The 21,958-nt window shown below is 39.9% G+C and overlaps 1 protein-coding gene across 3 annotated transcripts in view; it reads left to right on the top strand.

Annotated features, from left to right (window-relative positions):
• cacna2d4a (calcium channel, voltage-dependent, alpha 2/delta subunit 4a) overlaps positions 1-21,908 on the top strand; it is an 84,301-nt gene extending 62,393 nt beyond the window's left edge. For 2 of the 3 annotated variants that reach the window (XM_065951288.1, XM_065951287.1), the window contains 13 exons: positions 7,542-7,603; positions 11,893-11,907; positions 12,578-12,622; positions 12,883-12,945; positions 14,577-14,647; positions 15,551-15,626; positions 15,716-15,768; positions 16,710-16,765; positions 17,233-17,253; positions 17,795-17,915; positions 18,671-18,789; positions 19,272-19,351; positions 20,162-21,908. In XM_065951288.1, the coding sequence (XP_065807360.1) occupies positions 7,542-7,603; positions 11,893-11,907; positions 12,578-12,622; positions 12,883-12,945; positions 14,577-14,647; positions 15,551-15,626; positions 15,716-15,768; positions 16,710-16,765; positions 17,233-17,253; positions 17,795-17,915; positions 18,671-18,789; positions 19,272-19,351; positions 20,162-20,254 (875 nt within the window). In that variant the 3' untranslated portion in view covers positions 20,255-21,908. The remainder of the gene's footprint in view (positions 1-7,541; positions 7,604-11,892; positions 11,908-12,577; positions 12,623-12,882; positions 12,946-14,576; positions 14,648-15,550; positions 15,627-15,715; positions 15,769-16,709; positions 16,766-17,232; positions 17,254-17,794; positions 17,916-18,670; positions 18,790-19,271; positions 19,352-20,161) is intronic. The other variant, XM_065951289.1, reaches the window with a different exon arrangement.
• The last annotated feature ends 50 nt before the right edge of the window (positions 21,909-21,958 follow it).

Below are 21,958 nucleotides of genomic sequence, written 5' to 3'. Positions count from 1 at the left end.
CAGTAATCTTGTCTTCCGCACTCAGTGGGAACACAAAAAGCAAACACTTTGAAGTTGTCATGTGTAGCACAAAATACTAATTTGGAGAATTGGTTGCCTTTGTTCAAATCAAACACTTGAAAGTGGAGAGCTTTAAATGCTTACACGAGAAAAGACTCGACTTTAAAACGGATATGAAGACGCTTCTTTTTGTCAGTTATAGAAAAAGAGCCTCAGAAGAATGAAATGTAAAGATGTTGTGAGATTTAAGGACAAGGTTTGAATGTTTGAACAGCAACAAACACCCCATACAATAGGTCCCCTTACATAATCCCTACCTCTCCTACTCAGAGTCTTTGTCAGAGGTCTGACTGAATCACTGTGACGCCACGCTAACACAACACTCACTCCTGTATTCATGGAATTGTTGGCCTCACAGTCTGTTGAGTTAATGCTGTGAGATAGCTGCACTCTATTTTTCTTCTGTCATTGACCCTGTAACTGTAACATGAAAACCACAAATGGTGTTTCTCTGTTCGCGTCCTCGATGAAGAGACAGTTCCTAGCAGCGGCGTTCAGACGCTGGTTCTGCTAAACTAAGACAGTTCAGATCTTTAGTCTTTAAAATATCAACTTAACTAACTTACTGACATGCTGTTACACCTTTAAACATCAGACACTGAAAATACTGGGAAATGCTTTGCAGAAATTCTTATAACGTTTAACATCAGTAAAGAAACAGCCACTCCATGCCAGCATTGATTGAACAAGTTTGTAACATTAGCATATCTAAAGCCAAAACGGAGAATCCAGAGATGTTTTCAAGCATGTATGCTATTCATAGATGTAAGTGTTAAATACCTGAATCCTTCTCCACTCCTTATCCTTATGCAGCAACACCTCCTAACAGCCTTAATTATTCAGTTTGCTGTTTTCCACCAGTTGCTCTGCACCATTAAATCATAAGTACGTGTTGCTTGGATTGTCTACCCATGCAGAAGTGAATGAAAACAGAAATTGTGATATGCTTAATTTAAAAAAAAAAAATGCAGTGAAGCCGACCGGGAGTTGAGCTTCAGGAACAATTTGATGATGATGTCCTGTATAGACAATAATCTTGTCAGGAACATTTGAATGTGTCCTGGCCCCTTTTAATTCTCACATCTCAGGAATGAAAAAGTAGTCATAAAACCCTTCAGAGTCATTTTTTTAATTTTTTTGCAGACCTCTTTCGGTTTCATTTTTCTGCAGTGATGTCATAGCGTACCCTATAGGTGTGTAGGTATGCTGTGATGTAACGCTTGTTCATCAACAGTGATCCTTCTTGGGGTCAACAGGTTTAAAATCTCCTCAAAGATGTTCAGCCAGTTGTTCAGTACAATGCATTTTTTTATTATTACCAACAGTTATGATGGTGAGGAGTACACAAATAACACTTCAGCTGAATAAAGCAGAGATATCTTACAAAGTAAGGTGTGAAATGTATATTAAGTGCCTGTTTTCACACATTTTGAAACACAAACTTTTGAAACACCAACTTCTTGTTTTTCTCTCCTCACCTCCTGTCCCATTTTTCTCTTGTTGTCTCTGTACTCACAAAAAAAAATATCAACACACATATAAACAAACACATGCAGTACGTGTATGTTTGAGAGACAAGCATACTCTAATGGAAACGTACGTACACACACACTTTATCCTGCTCGCTCTATATTTGATAGCCGCGCTCGGTTGAAATGAAAAGGCTTTCGAAAGTTATTTAATGTTATTAAAAATCAATTCATCCTCTTTCATCCCTCATGAGCCTTTTTGTCTTTTCCTTTTTCTGTCCTCCTTTAACGTCCCTCTCTATCCCTCCATCATCCTCGCTTCACCTGGTCCACCTCACTCCATTATATCAATTAATCCGTCCTTTGATTACACTGCCAGGGCTCTGATGATGACCTTGCTCTACGTCTGTGTGTGTTTGTGTGTATGTCACTTCTTTGGCCTACACTCTTTCCACTGTTGGTCTGGTGTGTGTGTGTGTGTGTGTGTGTGTGTGTGTGTGTGTGTGTGTGTGTGTGTGTGTGTGTGTGTGTGTGTGTATGCCTGCGTGTGTGTGAAAGGGAAACATTAAAGAATGAAATGACCTCCCCAATAGTGGCCTTATTTTCCTTGTGCCCAGAGACTCGGCCGTTGTGACAGTTTAATTTATTGACTCTGTGTGAGTTTGTGCGTGTGTGTGTGTGTGTGTGTGTGTGTGTGTGTGTGTGTGTGTGTGTGTGTGTGTGTATGTATCTGTGTGTGTGTGTGTGTTTGTATGCTCCTATATATTTAGCCTTGACTCCAGGGTCTTGCTAAGGAAACCAGCAACACCAGCTCCTCTCGCTGGTCATTTAACTCAAGCTGACCTCCTGTGCCACCTCGGAACAAACTCACACTAACACACATGCACACGCACACACAAATGAAACAAGGTAAACAATGTCACAAATGTGTGACCATACCCAAACACCCATTTTTATAACTGCAGCGTCACCACACTCGTTTTCCACCAAGTAAAAAAAACAAAACAGATAGATATATGTTTGCCTTACCTCTCTCCTTCTCTTCCTCTTCCTCTCTTTCTTCACAGTCTGTTAGACACTTGACACTCTCATCGCTCCATTTAGCAAAAGGCCAGCGAGCTGTTCACCTCTCCCTCTCTCTTGCTGTCTCGCTGTTCAATTATAGTACACTTTAGCCGGAACAGTATGCAGCCCTTGCTCCTGAAACTTCTGTTTTATAGCTGAACGTGTTGCGTTCATGGTGCTACATTCTTGTACACCACGGAACACAAAGTTGGGATGGACAGTGGTCGTTTAAAGCAGTAGATAGATGGAGTCTAGGTTTTATGCCCTGATGTCTGGGTGTGATGAGGTTAAGGCAACAAAAACACTCGTTTTGGAAAAACAGACCACAAACCTGGACGTTTATCTGTTCCATATCGTTCCATGTTGGCGTAATGGAATTTTGACAAAACTCATCGTTGAGAGTAGAGGTGTGAAACATCCTGTCTTTTAACCTGTGATTTCCTGACTGTCCCTTTGATCTGTGGCTTCCCATTGTTTTACCAGACAATGTGATTGCATTTGAAGAATTTGCATTTCTGTATGTGTATTGATCCATTGTTGTTTGATGTGTCGATACTGGGGGGGGGCAACATAAACCTGACTGTCTTCAGAGGACAACTGTAATCTCTTCTCTGTATGCTACACATTGTAAAAAGGTTTTCTGATTTATCACACCGAGTTTGTACTTCTTCAGAGAACTAGTAATTCTCATATTTTTGTATGAAATTTCTCTCACACTAACCGGGTCTTTAAGGCTGCTTATACATATTGACGTCTAAATGTTCACAGTCATTTAATGCACCCTTTACCAACTATGCTCTCCAACATACCAGTGATCACTATTGAACTGCATTCACTTTAATTCACTGATATAATTATTATAATTATGTCAAAAAGCAGCATGTTTAATTACGTCGTTGTTTCCTCTTGACTCTGACTCTCTCTCTCTTAATATTCATGTTTCAGTTATGTGGGTTTTTTTTTTTTCTTTGTCTCCCTCCCCTCCATTTTAATTTCTCTATCCCCCTGTAGTCTGTTCACTCTTGTCCCAGTTTTGTTCCAGTCCCAACACATTCTTTCATCCTGCTGTTCACTGTTTGCACCCCTCCATCTCACATTCCTCTATCTCTTTAGTGTAATAACCAATTAACTCCGGCTCTTGGTTGCTTACATTTTTTATTTATTTCCTCATTAATTCATTTCCTGTTGAAAGCACACTCCAATTTGATTGGCAGCTCACGCTAATTGCAACTCAGACTGTGAGTGTTCAAGATACGCTCTAGTACAAGCACACAACTCCAACACCTGAAAACACACACACACACACGCACACACACACACACACACACACACACACACACACACACACACACACACACACACACACACACACACACACACACACACACACACGCTTGTAACCCAAGTACATTCTAAGAAATGCTGGCTAGTTTTGCAGACAGATTATGCTGTAACAAAAGCATCTATTACAGCACACACACACACACACACACACACACACACACACACACACACACACACACACACACACACACACACAGATCAGTGTGATGGTTTTAATTAGATCCGGCCTCCAACACCAAGAGGGAAAGAAGGCAGATTACCGCTGGCCTCCATAATGGCCTTTTAACACTTAATCTGAGATTATAGCAGAGGCAGGCGACTTCAAGGTCACTGACACTTTTGAGGAGAGATATCTGGAGGAGTCAGTTTGAATGCATGAAGAGTCACTTCTTCTTTTTGGTAAAAAACATAGGGGCATTACATTTTCCGACATATCATTCTTTTGTTGATGGAGTTGAAGTTCAGATATGAGAATGAATCGCTGTCCTTTCCTTCATGTTTGAAACTACGCTTCAGTTCTTTGGTTTCTCCTGCTTTGTGTTATATTTTGACATTTTGTGGATTTTTTGAACAGCTGCCGTGATACATGCTCTGAGCTTTATCAACAGATAAACAGCTCCCCCATCAGCTGTAGTCAAACTTTTCTGTGTACATGATTTACTACAGGCTGAATGATTACAGGATTACAAATCGGCATCAAGATCGATTTCACACTACACACAAACCAAAAACACTCCTGATGCCTACAAACTGAAACACACACCCTCATGAACCTTTTTCTTTTAACATCTAAACTGATCCCCATGAGTACATAAAGCTCATGGTTTATTCTTACCCTCACTGATGCATTATTCATCAGCTAATCGCATTTGAAGCATAATTTAGTGACATGTTGAACATTTCAGCCTATAGCTATGGACTGTGAAATAGCACTACCCATTAACCGTATCAGTGTGTGAGTAATTTGAGCTCTCCAGTTACAAATTATGTTTACTTTTCTGCTGATCTTTTTCAAATGCATACTGAAAAGTTGCTTAGATTCAAAGTGAAACAAATGGGATTTCATATTTTCTACATAAGGAACACACCACAACTTTCCGTTGTTTTTGCCGTTCAAATGGACTTAAACTTGATGTTCCTTCTCCTTGGTCCTCCTGATGTTCATATTACAAAAGCCACTTCTAGTCTACTTTGCAGTGGGGAAGAATATTAAACTTAAAATAATGGCACGACCTTACAATTGAATGTATTCCAAGTGAAAACATTACCCACTTCTCTGTAGATCATTTATTTGAGGTGTGGATCTTTATTTAGAACATACTGGCCCTTTATTGTCATCTTCAATATTGCATGGATTTCCAAAGAGGCCTCAGCTTCTCCTTTTGAAGTGGTAGTTGGACTGCTGGGGTCTCAGACATATAGCCCGTATTTCTTCTTTTTTTGACTACCTTTATGTCCTTCATTTTTGTAATAACCTTCATGTATTTGTGTTATGTATGAGCTGGTTTGATTATTGTTCTTCACAACTTCTTTAAATACACACACATTAAAAAAAGTGACTAAATACAAAGTAATATTTTATAAACTGATGAATTTGAATATCGATTGAGGAAAACATGTCGCAATGGTTAAAAGCAAACATGCCATTGGTCTAAAATGAGTGTCTCCCCGGTGACAGTCTCACCCATTCAGCCCAACCTCTTACTTACAGAGAAAACTCTCGTCAACCCTTCCTGGGATTCATTGTACTGTGTGGAATTAAACATAAAAAATCACATTATAATCTTCTACTGTACGGCTAAGGTCTGAACATAAATCATTTAATGAATTCAACTCGAGCCTCCTCTTCTCTTTTTTTTTTTTTTACCTTCCTCTTCCCCCTGCAACCAGGCCTAAAAATGACCGACCCACAAACTAATCTCCTTCATTAATAAACAAATCATTTTGCCACCCGACTCCATTAGAATAATTATCCTGCTCGGGGTATTTCTTTTTCTTTTCACAGTACATGGTGATGTTTATGCTGGGGTTTGTGAGAGGAGGTGGGTGTGTGTGTGTGTTTATATGTGTTCTGTGTATTGTGAGCATTGTGGAGGTTTTCCCTGTGTGTCTGAACAAAGCATGCTGGGAGAAAAACGCTGAGTCTTTGATGCTAATATGAAGTGTCATATCTTCCCTCGCAGTGGTGTGTATTTGTTGTTAAGTGTGGGTGTATACGGTGTGTGCGCTCTGAGAACTTATGCAATTATGGCCCCCTTTCTGCATTACCACGCTGACTAAAATGCTGATGGACGTTCAGCCGTAAGCTGACACAAGCAATCACTCTGCTGCTGCTGTGTGAGTGAGTGAGTGTGTGTGTGTGTGTGTGTGTGAAACATGTTCGAATGCTGGCTAATTCTTGGCTTAATGTTTTGTGGCCCAGAGTGCTGTGTTGTAGACAGAGGTTGGACGCACACAGACGCTGGCACAGACGCACACAGTCTAAGAATAGTCGGTTCACACATCAGTTCTGAGCCTCAGCGGGCCAGGTGTTCAGGGATTTAAGTGAAGTTCTGAAGGCAGAGCTGATCTGTACAGCAGACTGTACAGCACTCCTCCAGCCTGAGTGTTAAGAGAGAGTTATAGTCTCTCAGTCTCGGGCGTTGCAGCTCATTAATGTTCTTTCTTCTAAAAGCTGGAATTAAACTAACCCTCGTTTATGTTCTGGTCGTGCTGCTTCGATCATACTTTCAAAGACATCACCAGTTAAACTGAAAGAATCACACCAGCTATTGCAACCAACGTTGTTACTATCATTGCTGTATTATTGCCACTATAATAGCAACATAGTGATGACACTCACAATTCAGCTGTACACTCTTCACAACCGGGAGAAGTTATTGTAGCATTATGTGCATACTCCCATGTTTTCAGGTTTTCTGCACTTCTTTAAAACAAGTTACCTCAGGAACGCCTATGCAGGGGGCTAGAGAAAACACACAAGCGCTCGTTTTACCATGCACATTTGTCCCGTTGACCAAATGTCGAACTTGGAGTGAAAACAACTTGTCGTCATGAATGTGTTTTCTATAAGCTCCTGGAGTTTTAGCTTGATTGGATAAATTCGATTCACAATCATCTATGTTGATGTGTTCAGACCAAGGACAGGATGTACAAAGTCAGTGAGTGTTATGAAAGACCATGCTGTGTAGCTGCATGTGGAGTACATTGTCTTCCTCCTGGTTGATGTAGTTGCCATGACACTTTTTGTACAGCCTAATAATGTTTGCATTGGAGAGAGAGGCACTTGAGGATTTAGAGTTCCAGGCTCACCAGTCTAGCAGAAGTGTTTCCCATACTATTTGTAAGCTATGTATACTCTACCTATCTATCTGTAACATTCTCCATCTTTGTATCATCTTCATCTTCCTGTCCTACCTTTATCTTCCCCCGTTTCCTCCTCTTTATTCCACTTAGCTTGTTCCTCCCCCAGCTGCTCCTCTCCTCCAACTTCTCATTTTAACTCTACTGGGGTTTTTTTTCTGTTAAGATAAGATATTAACTGTATTTAATGCATTATCTCTTTGTCTCCCTTCTGTCCCCTCTCTCTCTCTCTCTCTGCAGCCATCGGTGTTCAGATGACCTTAGCTTTGATGGAGTCCAGATTCTGGGCCATCGCGGCACAGGTATGTACATACAGGATCAAGTGTTCTCCACCTCTTTTTCTACAAGTACTGGGACAGATTTTCATCTTCCACTCATGAATCCTCAATTTAGTTTGAGTACCTCAATTTCCTTTAAAAAGTGACACTGACAAATGATTAAAAAAAAAAGACTTGTAAATACTACCTTAAGCTGGCCTCCTGCTCAGCTGCCAGCTCTTTACAACTTTCCGCTCTTTAAACAGTGATGAAATAAGAAGTTGTGATGAATGTCAAGTACCACTGTGCGCTGTTTGTGACTAAAACTCAGTCATTATTGCATTATTGTTTCAGTTTTTCATGTTAGAGTTATACGCATTTGTCTGTACTTTGAATGCCCCCGATAAAACAGATTAAATGAAGCACTGTGCTGGCACTAATGAGAAATGTAGGAAAATGTATGGCTATATTAAGCAATGTTAGTGGAATACAAACAACATAATCATGCTGTTCTGCATTTACTGAAGAATAATGCTTCCCTCTAATTGTTTGGCTTTTCTTCAACGATTTCCATCCTAATCAGACCTACTATTTTGCATTGAATTGCAGGCTTCAACCAAAAAACCAGATTCTTGTGATAGAATACGTTTGGGTTAAATATCGACTGCAATAAAAAGTGTGGCTACTTATAAATATTCTGGCTGCTTCATGGGTTAAACCTCCTGGGTGTCCTGACACCTCACAGGAAGTCAAGGATTATTAAAGCTTCTTTTTCTCCTCCATGAGTTTGTAATTACAGCACTTACACTTTGTTCATTTCTAAGCTTAACGCAGACTTTTCCATATCACTACACACATTATTAAAGAGCTACTTACCCTGGCCTAAAGATGGAGTCTTCATTTCAGTGTGCTACTCAGATAGTTGATCTGTAAACCTGACAGCTGAGGAGCATCGTATTGTTTCTATTTCTCCGACACATAAAAAAAAACAATCAATTCAAGAGAACATGCTTAATTTAGCATAACACCTTTTGTTGCAGCAGGTGTTTGGTCTTCTCCTCCGCTCCCATGGCTATAAATGACAGCAGCTAAAAGAGCATTAGGGCTACTGGCTTAGCGTTAAATGATGGATAGGTAGCACAGCGAGGCCCAGCAGCCCTGAAATGTGTGTATGTGCGTGCGTGTAGGTATTTGAAGAAGAGATCACTGTATATGGGTCTATTTATACTGATGTGTGTCATGTTGACAGGGACCAGATGCATGACCATCTGTGCACAAGTGTGTTGTTATGTCCATATCCACCCGCTAAGAACTCATTAGCATCATTTACTGCAGCTTTGTTACTCACAAAATGAATGCTATTTAAAAAAAAAGTCATTCTCATTGTCATTTATTAATTGCACTTTTACCAACTTTCCTGTCCTGCTTTTACTCTCGTTTTATCTTAATTCTTTCCCCTCAATGCTTTCCTTTTCGTCTACATCACTCCCTTCTTTTTCCCTTGTCTCTTTCCTCAACCCTCCCTCTTACCCCCAGATATCTTACATAATCATCTTATCCTCCTGTCATGTATTCACTGTCAGGCCTCTTTATTTTATAGTGTTTCTGTGCACACGCACATTCACATGCATGCACACTCAAATGTGTGTATGCATGTGAACGTGCATGAAGGGTTTATGTCTGCGGTCTATTTTTAAGTTTAAGCTCCTTCAGGGGTGGAAGATACTTCACCTATACTGTAAATCCTGAATGAAAAACATATCCTCAGTAGGAGGTATAACACCCAGTAACGGAACATCTTCCTCATAAAAGAGGGCATCATGTTGGCCTAGTTGGTCGACACAGAGGCAGCATTGAGTGAAAGAAAATATCTTGAATTTTCATCCTACATGTTATCTTGGCATTGTGAGCATTTAAAGCTCCTGCATTGTGTTCATTGCTGGTTATGAAAAAGACAGAATTTAATAGTGATGCTTCTATATGACCTACAACAGCAAACACGATTAGTTACTTTAAAGCTTTTAGCACTGCCACCAGGTAGGCATCAGAAGATTCTTGATAAGTAGTGGGAATGATTATTTAATTACAAAAATGTCATTTAAAGAGGAATTCTTACTTCAGTAAAACCTGATCCTGTTTGTGTTTCCACAGCCATAAGGAAGTCTTCACAGAGTCCTCATAGACCCTAGGGAGGAGTTACATAAGTGAGGGAAAGCCCAGACCTTACAGCTGCAGTATAAGGCTGACTGCTTTAAAATGAAATGTTATTATAAGATGAATTATGAATAAGTGAGGGGAGGTGAAAAGCAGGAGCTGCCATCTAATAGGAATCAGTCAGGATGTTATTAGGAAAATGTTCTGACATCACTGTACAGCACACTCTGCTCTTCCTACTGTCGTGTGTGCGTGTGTGTGTGTGTGTGTGTGTGTGTGTGTGTGTGTGTGTGTGTGTGTGTGTGTGTGTGTGTGTGTGTGTGTGTGTGTGTGTGTGTGTGTGTGTGTGTGTGCGTGTGTGTGTGTGTGTGTGTGTCTACATCTATGCTGTTTAAATATGAAGGAATCAAACAACAATTAACACTGAATACTTCATGGCCTTCCTCCTCTGACACTTCCTGTTACCACTTTGGCTACATTTATAAACCTTCAATTTCATATTCTACATAAAATAGACCGTGAATCCTGCAGTCTGGAGCCATATGTCTCTCACACTCCATTGCTGCCATTATTTGTCTGACAGCGAGTGCAGATGCATTGAGGAGCTGCGAGGTGATAGTAATGAGAATCAAGAGATGATAGATTTTTTGCCATTCGCATCTTGGCACGCTCTTAATCTCACTGACGAGACTCAGCTGTTCTTCTTTTCTCTATCATCTTGTGTTTATAACTTGAATACTGTGTCTGTCTTTGTGTGAGTTCAGTTTTTGAAACATGAAATGAAAATATACAAGCCCAGAGGCGGAAATGATAATGTGTAAGGCCTGCAAACCCGATTGTTTATGGCTGTATAACCTTTAGAAATGGAGCAAATTTTTAATACTGTAATGGGCTGCTTTCTTTTATTTTAGATGCATTTGTGAGCAGACAGCAGGATCATCAGTTGCCCGTGAAAGCATTTTAATTGAGGTTCAGGGAGCGAGAGTGATAATTAATGCTCTCACATCACCTCGACCTCTCCTGGAGCTCTCAGACGAGACACCTTCATGCAAAAAAAAAAAGGATTCATGGAGATTGCTGCCATGGTTGATTTACTAGCTTCGATGTAAAACCTTAAGAGGTTGGACAAAACACAGAAACGTATATAATATATATATATATATATATATATATATATATATATAAGGCTGAACTATAAATCGCAATTTCACCATTATTGCAAAGAAGTATTTGCAATAAACACCCTGTTTGGTTTCGGAAACTGCTGTCCTTTTTCCTTAATGCACCTGTCGCTTGAAAATGTTGATTGTTGGCCAAAGTTCTTTTTCTCATTTGCATTAAAACAAAGTTTTCATTGGTTGTTTAATAAGTCCAATAAGGATTGTGACCAGTGAGTTTTAATTAGCAGATCTGGCGACTCCATTTGTTTGGCTGGTGTAATTAGCAGAAATAAAAAAAAAAGAATACACAGTGCTATATAATATAGTTTCCCCTCATCCTTGCTGTGCTGTTGGCCAACAACATGGGAGGAAAAGATCATCATTCCTGTCCATCCACTCCTTGGATAGCAGTTTATTTCAGGAGGCGGGGATGGGTAGCGGGGAGAAAGACTGACACTTTTCTGTAATGGGATCGAAAAGGATGATAGATCGTCTCATTCACACTTGGACACGCTCTGTATAGCTCGACCATGATACCAAAGACATATTGTCCATGGACACAAATCTGCACATGCAGCAGCCAAAGGATGAGACCATGACATATTGAGGAGAAATGTAAACACTTTGACTCATGACCTTTACAATAAGGAAAGAATATGGGAGGACTAAATGGATCTACCTGAAAAGGCTGATTCAAAGTGTATGAATCCTGTTGATCAGAGGAAGCACCAAACACCTTTCTTCAACTTTAGCATGTTTCATGTGATTGCACAAATGATGATCAATCCATCGTCTCATCGCATCGCATTCTAAAAGAAAAACACTCTGTCGTCCTTTTGTGGAACATCTACTCTCAGGAAGATTTATGTCTCAACTGCAATTTAACAGCAATGGAGTGAAACAGTCTATTCAGTGGATTGACCTACACGCCATTAACTGAAGTAATGTTCTCTCTCCTCTGTATTCTCTCCTTTTTTTTTTTTTTTATCCCTCTTCATTCCTTGTTGCTCGTCTTCTCAGCCAAACGACACAGATGTAAGTATGAATCATTTCCTCATCACGCTTCTTTTCTTTCGCTCACAGTAAAACTTTCATCCGCATGCCGAGCTCCCGTGAAGTCAGCTTCACACATCAGCTGGAACAGATCACACAAACACAAACACACACACACACACACACACACATGCAAATAGTCTCTGACATGCTGGAATAACACATGCACAAGCTTGCAAACAAGACCCTGAGGAACTAATCACAGGTAGATGAAATATATCACAGGCAAAACACCTCCTCACCAACACTGACACGTTTTTTTTTTTTGTTTTTTTCTGTACTCTCACACGTACAAAAGCACTTGTCAACACTGACACATATTATTCAAGCATAACACCTCCTCTGGCATAGCATGTGTTCATGCCAAAACATACCCTCCCCTCTCACACTAAAGATATCAACACATAACACTCCAAATCACTTTCACCTGTATTTACAATTGGATGAGGTATTTGCCCTCACTCTTCTTCTTTACTCGCTCTTCTTTTTTTCTACTTTTATGTTTATTGTCTTTGCACCAAAACACCGATACAATTCCTCGAATGTGTTTAACTTACTTCTGAAATAACCTGACTCTGATCCTGAAAATTCCTCTGCTGTGAGTTGACGGTGAAACAAACGTTATTTTTCTCATCTTTCTTTCTTCCTTCAGTGCTCTGATGTAGAATGGGCTTGCCCTTTGCGGTGTGACAGCTATGTAAGTATACTTTCTGTTGGTTTAATGTTGCTAAAATAAAATAAACAAGCTTTACTTAAACATGTATTGTTGTTTAAGCTCCTCCAACAGTTGACAAGTTGTTCTTTATTCCTGAAAAACCTTAGAAACAGACTCATTATCGTCTTTTATTTTGAGGCAATTTAGGGATGAAATCATTGCGCTTACTGTTATTTTCTCTGTGGGGGTTTGACACAGTACCTGTCTAACATAAGTAATTACTTCTCTTGCTCTCATCTCAGGAAATCGAGTGCTACGTGATTGACAATAATGGCTTTGTCCTCATTTCGAAGCAGCGCAATGATGTGAGTGCACACCTTCTTGTTCTTGACTTTATTATATGAGAGACGCCTGTCAATATTCATGAGCCAACAGGAAAAGTACACACTTTAAGGACGGATTGTAAATGTTCATCACCAGTTTATGATTCATATCTACATTTGTATGCCTCACAATCTCTTAAATTGGATTCATTTTGGAGTCTCTCATTCAGTGAAACGCTGTCAACCAGCAGAGCACACATCCCGTCTGTGACTGTGACAATAAATGATATTTCTGCATTATCTTTGGATTTACTTAGGCTTCATCGTTTCTTGAGATTACTCCCATGGCCAATCTAAAACTTTAAACGTGTACTACAAATGCTTGTCTCTTTTTACCCAGCAGCACTGACAAGATGGTGTCACATTTTAAATTAAATTCCTTTCCCACAGAAACTATCAATCATGAGTGTACGCAGTAAAAATGGTTGTTTGCTTAAGTAATCAAAGCACCATAGATGCTTATGAGACGGCAGGTCCCAGTCTGTGAATATTTGCAGCACAACAAAATGTCAACACTGCAGTGATGCTTTGTGGCTTTAGTGCAGCAGTCAAGATTATGTTGAGTTTTTTGTTGTCTTTATATTTTTTACAAATCAATGAAAAGGTCTGGAGGAAAAAGCAGATTACAAATCTCAATGTGTAAAGTGACAGGTTTTAGATTTTATTCCTTTAAGCTATCATGAGTTGACAAAGCTTCTTAACAGACATAACACTTTGATGATTGATTATAAAAAGCAACACATGTATTTAAACTAGGGTACCTACTCCTATGAGGGCCCACAATTGTATTCGAGTTGTTTTTAGTTTTTTAATTATTGTTTTGCATTTTATTGCATTGGACAGTTGAAGAGAGACAGGAAACGTCGGGAATGTGACATGCAGCAGAGAGCTGAGGTCGGATTCAAACCCACGTCCACTGCCATGAGGACTATGGCCTCTGTACATGGGGCACACGTCATAAACGCCAGGCGCCCCCTGTTTTCAAGTTCTGAGTGAACTTACATCTTAACTTTCAGTGTTGAATTTAAATAGTTTGAAAGTTTGGACTACTTATAGATGAGTCTTTGCATGTTTTCTTGCAACATCACAGTAAAGGCAGAAGTGTCACTGCAGGAATATAACAAACAAGGTATGAGGGGTAAATATACAGGTATATAAACAGGTTTAATATGTACATTTCTTGCCTTTAGTCAGACTAGCTTGCCTACTTTTAGTCTTTAGGATAAGCTAGACTAGCTGGCATTAGCTTCATAAGTATCCAGTATCCAGACATGAAAGTGGTATCATCCTCTTCTTCCTCTTTTTCAACTCTTGTCAAGCGTGAATTCCAAAATGTGGAGGTATGCATTCAAAAGCAAATCATGAAGGGGGCATAACAACCGAGTCACATGTGATAAGAAACGTCACCTCTAAAACAACACAAAAGTGAACACAGCTGGATGAATAATTGATCGCACAGTTCAAACTGAGGTGAAAGTGGAAAGGAGGAACACGGGCTGAGGGAAGTCGATATCTGCTCCGTCACCTTATCGTCATATTTAATTTAACGCGCTCAGCCCTACACATTGCATCACTGGGGTTTTATTTCTTTTGCCCTTTCTCTTTCCCGATAGGCTGGAAGGTTCTTCGGCGAGGTTGACGGATCAGTGATGACAACACTGATCAGAATGGGCATGTTCAAAAGGTAAGGCTTCCAATCGCCTGACTGCTTTGCAGGAGAGTACATTCCTGTAAATCTCTACGACAGACGCTGCCATCTCCCCACGTTGTAATGCTATGTTTGATGTTATGCAAGAATTGAACTCCTACATCCTGAATTTCATTACATGCTTTCCCCATGCTGTATCACAAACAGAAGTGATTACTGTTGAGTCTTGTCTTAGGCATGCAGGTTGCAAATGTTTCCTGTTTCCTTTAGGTTCTTATACCCGTAAGCCATGCATTAGTATGCATATACATACCATAGCCCGCAGGGTGTGCTTTACTGTCATTACAGAGATTCAAAAGCTTTGTTTTTTGTTGCTATGTAGTAGTTGTTCTCTCTACATGCTGAGGTTAACTGATGCAGCTTTCTTTGTACATGTGGTTAAGACATTACTGCTTTCCCCCCCTCTTTCTTCCCCCTCAGTGTCTTTGCATTTTCTTCTCCCTCTTCCATTTTCGCCCGTCTTTTATGTTTGAAATCTCATGAGTGATGTGCTATTTTTAAAGAGCTAAAAGATTTTGTCACACTTCATTTGTCACAGGATATTACATAACGGGGTTTAGAGCATGCGTTTACTTCAGGGGGGGGACGGTGAGCGTATATGTTTTTGAGCTCTGCGTGTGGATGCGTCTGTAAACGCTCTTAAGGACTAAACACAGAGTGAAGAAAACAACATTGTGAAAAAAACTGCCTCGGCTCCTTCGTTAAAAGGATATTAGGTGTAGTGTTGAGATGGTTTACTCTGTGTTCTTTATTTCCTTTGGTAAAGCAATGCATGACTTCACCTGTATGACTCTGTTTGAAGTAGATCTAAAGGAGTCAAGAGTCAATATAAGACTTTTAAAAACTTAAGACCCACCACCTGATTTTGTGTTTCTCCAGGGTGTCATTGTTCGACTACCAGGCCATGTGTAAGATGACCTCACATTCTGTCAGCAGCGCCCGTCCACTTCTCAGTGTATGTACAACATCCTCACACGATTATAACAACAGTGGTCTCCTCAATTCTGCTGTAACTACATTCTGTATTTATATCTGTCTCTTCAGCCTTTCTATGGTTTGGCCTCAGCCCTCAAGTGGTTCCTCTCCAACTTTCTGCTGTAAGTGTTGCTAGGGACAACCAGAAATTCAGGGGAGGGGATTGCTGTTAAAGTTGTCTAAAATGAAACTACGATTCAGAATTGTTTCCTCTTGTATGGAGATAAATAGCTTGATAGTTTGTGAATCGTTTATTTTCTCTCTTGCTGAAAATTCAATCAAAGATCAGTACCAGGATCGATCAGAAACAATCCGTCAAACTCTGCAGATAGTGAAGGCTAGGCTAACCCAAATCCTCTAAGCAACATTTAACCATCCGAAGTTAACGCATGATATCCTGTTCATTTAATTCTATTTGAATTTAGTGTTCATCAATTTCTTTACCTGGGGCACTAAATATGTGATATTTATATATAGAAATAGAAGCCATGAAGTCACTGTGCCCATAATTCACCACATTATTTTTACAGTATTTATTTGACTGAACAGTGCGTACATGTTTATTTGTAACATTTAAATGTTGACTTATGGCTGTACTTTGTTATCTTTGGACACAGCGTTGCTTACAGTTTCTCCATTTCCATTCTTGATGCTAAGTTAAGCTAATTAGCTCCTAGCAATAGCTTAATTAGTACTATACATCCATGAGGGTTGTCTCAACTTCTTCTCTTACACTTTTTGAAAATGAAAAGTTCATATTTCTGTCAGTGTATTGACTTGTAAAAGCTTCAGATGCTCCAAGCAGCTTCAATAAAAAGAACGGGCTGGTTATCCAGTTAAGAAAACCAATTACTGCTGAATAACTTGAGGACCCATTTTAATATTCCCATGACACAACGTTTGGTCCTGGCCCAGTTTTTGAACACTGTGTGCAATCTGCCTGCAATCTGCTGTGGTCTGTTATAATGGCCGACTGATTCACTGCCTCTCTCTCTCTCTATCTCTCTCTCTCTCTCTCTCTCTCGCTGTCCACTCTCCTCATCTCTCTCTTCTTCTTCACAAGGTTTCTCCTGGAGTTTAATATATGTGGCTACTGGCACACGGATCATTTCGCTGAAGGTGAGCTCCTTGTGACGGATGTGTTGCATGTTCCGGTCAAACTCTCTTTATTGGTTTGACAAATACCCCTTCTTTATGCTACATAATGTACACACCTTACATACCCTTTGAATCCTCACAAACTACAGAGCAGATCTGGCTCACTGCAATATTTGCATTTCACTAAAATCAAAATATTGACACTAGTTGGATGGTAGGATGTCCAGACTCTCCATTAGTCGTTCACTCGCTCATTTCATTCGCATCAATTCACTGTGTGCTCCCATGAACATAGACGTGACGTGTGTGAAACATCGATTACCACCCTACAGGTCATTATAGAATAACGACATTGTGTCCTCTGATCCCCTCACCTCTCATCTGCCTCTGCCTCTGCATCGCTCACACATTCACCCACCTCATTACACCGCCTGTCATTCATCCACTCTTCCTCCTACTCCATACCATCGTCACCGTTCTCCATCCAGCAAAGCCATCTTACGGCTCGTGTGAGTACCTGTCCTGTTGTGATGTTTGTTATGTGAGGGGCGTTGTTTTGAAAACGTATCATTTCTTGTGTTTTTGAGTATATTCTATATAAATTATAATTTGGTGTTATATCAGTAGCTTTCCGTGTGAAAAGGCACAGCTGGCAGGAATTTCAAAACACTAAGTAAGCGTAGTTACACTAACATAAACATATTGTAGAGAAGTCGAACAAAAACCAGAGCCCACAACTGGATATTTGAAATTTAGAGAAACCATCAAGCTGTTTTTTTTCTGCTTACAAACCCATCATCGTAACTGTGCATGCAGGGACATAGAATTCCAGTTTCTTTCAGGAACACAAGCTAAAGCACCTCTGGTCATGGTAGAAAAAGCCATTAATGGCTGAAGCGTGAACGATTAAATAGAAGCCAGCGTCCTCATGTCACAAACACTGCCTGTCAGTCACCAACAAAATGCTGCACTTCTACACACACACACACACACATACACTCATTCATATTCCCAAGCTCCAAAAATGACCTGTATCTATTTCTCTATTAGCCTCAGCTCATAAGAAAAGAGGGGACAGCCTGCAGCCGTGTGACACTGAGTACCCCAGCTTTGTCTACGAGCCATCAGTCAAAGAGACCAACAGCATTATTAAGTGTGGACGCTGCCAAAAGTAAGCCCACTCTTATGCACGCACAAATCTGCACTGCAGTGCTCTCTAAGCCCTCAACCAGTCATATTAAATTGTCCCTCTGAAATCCATTTTCTACGCTTTTGCTCCACTCTGCGTATTTAGAGCAGCGTGTGTTTTTTTATAAAGGATCAGGAAGAGGGAAAGGAAGTAGAAAGGAACAGAATTAGATCAGGGCGCATAAGGTTATACAGAAAGTCTGAGAAGCATGTGGTGAGTTACAGAGTGAGAGAGAGAGACAGGCAGAAGAGGGAAATGGAATGAGAGAGAGATGCAGAGGAGGCAAAATGAGGGGGGAAGAGGAGAAAGGCACTGAACCTTCATATCATATGTACTTGTGAGTTTAATAAAAGATAAAACGTTGAAGTGGTTATTGCATTGTTTCTGCAAATGTATCCTCATAGGTTGAGTGTGAGTGCCCTCTTGAGGCCAATAGAAGTATAACACAGCACTTAGATTTACTACAATACCACTGCTGGACTAGAATTTGAATTTTTAAAGTATTTTACTTAATTAAAAAGACATCATTAAATCTTAAATCTGCAAAATGTGTTGTTATTTCCTCAGAAATATTCATTTAAATGATCTTGTGAGACATTTTTTTTCATACTAATATTATTTCTTGAATTATATAGAAGCCCCAAAGTGTAAACATTCTTTATGCCAGAGGTTTTCCTTTGTTTGTGGGCTCGTCTTCACACTTTGTCTGTGCGTGTGTGTTTTTGCGTTGTTTTCAGGATGTTTGTGATGCATCAGATACCAGAGACCAACCTGTTGATGCTGGTGGTGCAGGCAGACTGTGACTGCTCCAGACAGTACCCGCCCCTCACTATGGAGCCCAGGGAGGTCAAATATATCCTTTGGTGTTTTCTTATTCAGGCACTGCCAGTTCATCTTTAGAAATCAGATCACTTTGACAAAGTGATCATACTGCACCATTCTCCCTATAAGACCACAGAGAAACTCCGACTCAGAGCTGCTGAACATATGCTGGCTTTAAGATTTGGCAGGGCAGGTTGTATTTTAGCGTATAACTCATTTGCATGGTAGCACTCTCCCAAATTAATTCCATTTTCACTGCAGTTCCTGTACAGTATCTGCAAAGTCGCTGGTTCTTTTTTGCTGATATTGCAGCAAGGACACTTTAATTGTATTTTTTTTTTCTTATAAAGTTATTCCTCTTGCAACCCTGCTCACCCTGCTCTAGCAAGCTCTGAGATATTGTGTGCGCCCCCTGTACATAAAAAAAGTAATTCTTTCACTTTGACTTTGATACTAATATTTGAAAAATGTTCACCTGTCCGCTCCTAATGTTTCTCCTTGACCTCGCTGTACATAATGCCTCTGTAAAGTGTGACAGGATGAGGTCCCAGAAGATTCGAAGGCGCCCCGAGTCATGCCACGCCTATCACGAACAGGTTAGCTTCCTATTGGTTAATCCAGATTAACGATCCTGCAGCCAGTGCAAATCTGCCTTTGACACAACTCATCAACCAAACAATCAATCCCTATTTGCATAGCACAGATTCATAACGTGTTATTTCAAGACGCTTTCCAAAAAGAGAAGGTCTAGAGCGCCCTCTGTGTTATATAATTTACAGAGACCCAACATTAATCCACCAGGAGCAACACTTAGCATCGTTCAGCACAATATCAAGGGCAAGGAAAACTTCCTTTGAACAGGCAGAAAGCTGGAGCACAACCAGACTCATGTTGAACAACCTTCTGCTGTGACAGTTTGGGCTTGCAGGAAGAGGAATAGAATGAGACAAACAACAGAAACAACAACAACAAACATCAACCATTATGATAATGATAATAGACGTAATACCAATGTTAATAGTTGGAGTAGTTGGAGTCAGACAGGTCCAATAATCTAGTGGAGCCTACGAGACACAGCTCATGAACTCCCAGGGAGATATACTGTATGGTTAGTCATTTCAATGGTACATGAAGACTTAAAGTTAGTAACATGCAGTAACAGTGCATACAGATAGAGAGAGGGGAGAAATAGTCGCTCAGTGTGCCAAGTCCCAAAATAATGCAGTTATTTTGACAAGCTTTGAAAAGCACACCACTTCTTTTTTCTCCTACGATGGTGGTTATGTGCACCAAATAGTTGTATATATGAAAAAGCACTGTTGTAATCAGTCAAGGTTTTACTTTGAGTTGATGTCAAAAGGCGTAAAACCCAAAAGGGAATCACTGTCTCTGCTTTGTCCCTGCAGGAAAACGCCAATGACTGTGGAGGAGCTTCTGCTATATCCCTCTCTGCCGCACTCTTCCTCACCTGTCTCTCCTTCTCCAAACTTGTCTCTTGATAAAGGACTACGTCGCCGTTTCACCTTTTTCTCATTTAAAGGAGGACATCTGGATGGATCAAAGGATGTGTTTGGACACTGGACACCTCAAGTGGATTTTTTTTTTTGACTTAAACGTTCCTAATTCTGCACATGTTTGCTCATGACAACCACAAACCAAGTCTCTAATGGCAAACCTTTATTGTGGTTTTTGAACTCCTTAAAATTAAAAAAAAACTGCAAAGACAGTAAGTCAATGAGCTGTTGTTGCCATGGATACTTTTTCTCCTACACCACTTTGCATCTTAAAACAAGAAGGGACTAAAGAGATGCAGGTGGTAGCTATGACGAGGAAGGGAAGGGCATTGAAAGAAGGGAACCATGAGTGACAAGATGCAACGAGACAAGAGGAGGGAAATTGCCTCTTCTTTTCCAAATCCCACTGAACTGAACATTGCAGACACACATGCATATTATATATGCAGCTGCCAGCATGCACGCGATGAACCCTGAAAGTTCCTTCTTCAGGCTATTATATCAGCTTCTTTAACACTGAATGAGAGATGGGAGCGAAGGGCTTCAGAAATGTATGGATTAGTGTCACATCAGTGATGCTACTAGAATTGATGTTTCGCCTGGTATTTGCAAAAGCTTCGCCACAAATCTCAAAGGGTCAGTGCCAAGAAAGTATTCACAAAGAAGTAAGATTGAAAAAAAAAAATCACATGCACGTAAAAATGTTATCCAGAGTAGATCATCAAAACATCAGAAGAAGTTAAGTAAGTTTTTTTTTTTTTTTTTTACTTCTGCTTTGATTAAATCCTAAAATTGTTTGTTTCTGTGACATATCTTTTAAAAAAAAAATGTCTGCCTTTCTGTCTTTATCAGCCGTGTCTTTCTGTGTGTTTGTAAACTCTGTGTATTTATGTTTGTCTATTTTGATCGGACTCGACTGGTTGAACCGGTGACCTACAATCAGCATGGACAACGCAATGATGGACTTCAGTTACAGTTACCTACATGGTTGGAATGCAAAACTAGTACTCTATGTATGCCCCACTAAAGATGCTGTTAAACAACAACTGGATGTTTCTTGAAATAAAAAAAACTTTTCTAAGGCAGTGCTGAAATATTTTCTGGACTTTTTGGATCCTTTAGTCACCACCAGGGTCATGAAACTGCTACTCATTGACTTTATCACACACTCTTAAAAAACAAGCTTGTTGTACGGAAATAAGAATCTCACTGGGTAATTGAACCTTACTTTGGAAATGTATCATTGCAATATAAATTTGGAATTAATCAAATTGCACATGGTATTTTTCTATCTGCTTGTTTATCATATTTTGAATTTCAGCATGACATTGTACTTTGGCCTATGAGTGTCCCCATAGCTTTATCTATGGTATTTCTGAATCACCTTAAAAAGCATGTCATTAAGCTCTGGTGACAAAATTAACTGTTTCATAATAGGCACAAAAGTTGTCATTACAAACTTCATTACAGTGTGTTCAGGATCATTGAGATATTGAGAGTTATCTTAACGGTCTCACTTTCGTTTATATTTGTCACTGTACAAAATTCTGTGTATTGTGTGGTCGACCACATTGTATGTTGGTTGACTAAAGCCACGATTTGTACTATTTAAATTAAATTACCCATGTGTTTTTTTGTATGTGTTGTCAGTGTGTGTTGGTTTATCAATGAGTGAAGACAGTGCACTAA

The sequence above is a fragment of the Labrus bergylta genome, chromosome 23 (assembly GCF_963930695.1).
Source record: "Labrus bergylta chromosome 23, fLabBer1.1, whole genome shotgun sequence".
In the NCBI taxonomy this organism is placed as follows: Eukaryota; Metazoa; Chordata; class Actinopteri; order Labriformes; family Labridae; genus Labrus; species Labrus bergylta.
The sequence above is the reverse complement of the archived record's forward strand: the minus strand, read 5'-3'. Positions and strand labels throughout refer to the sequence as shown.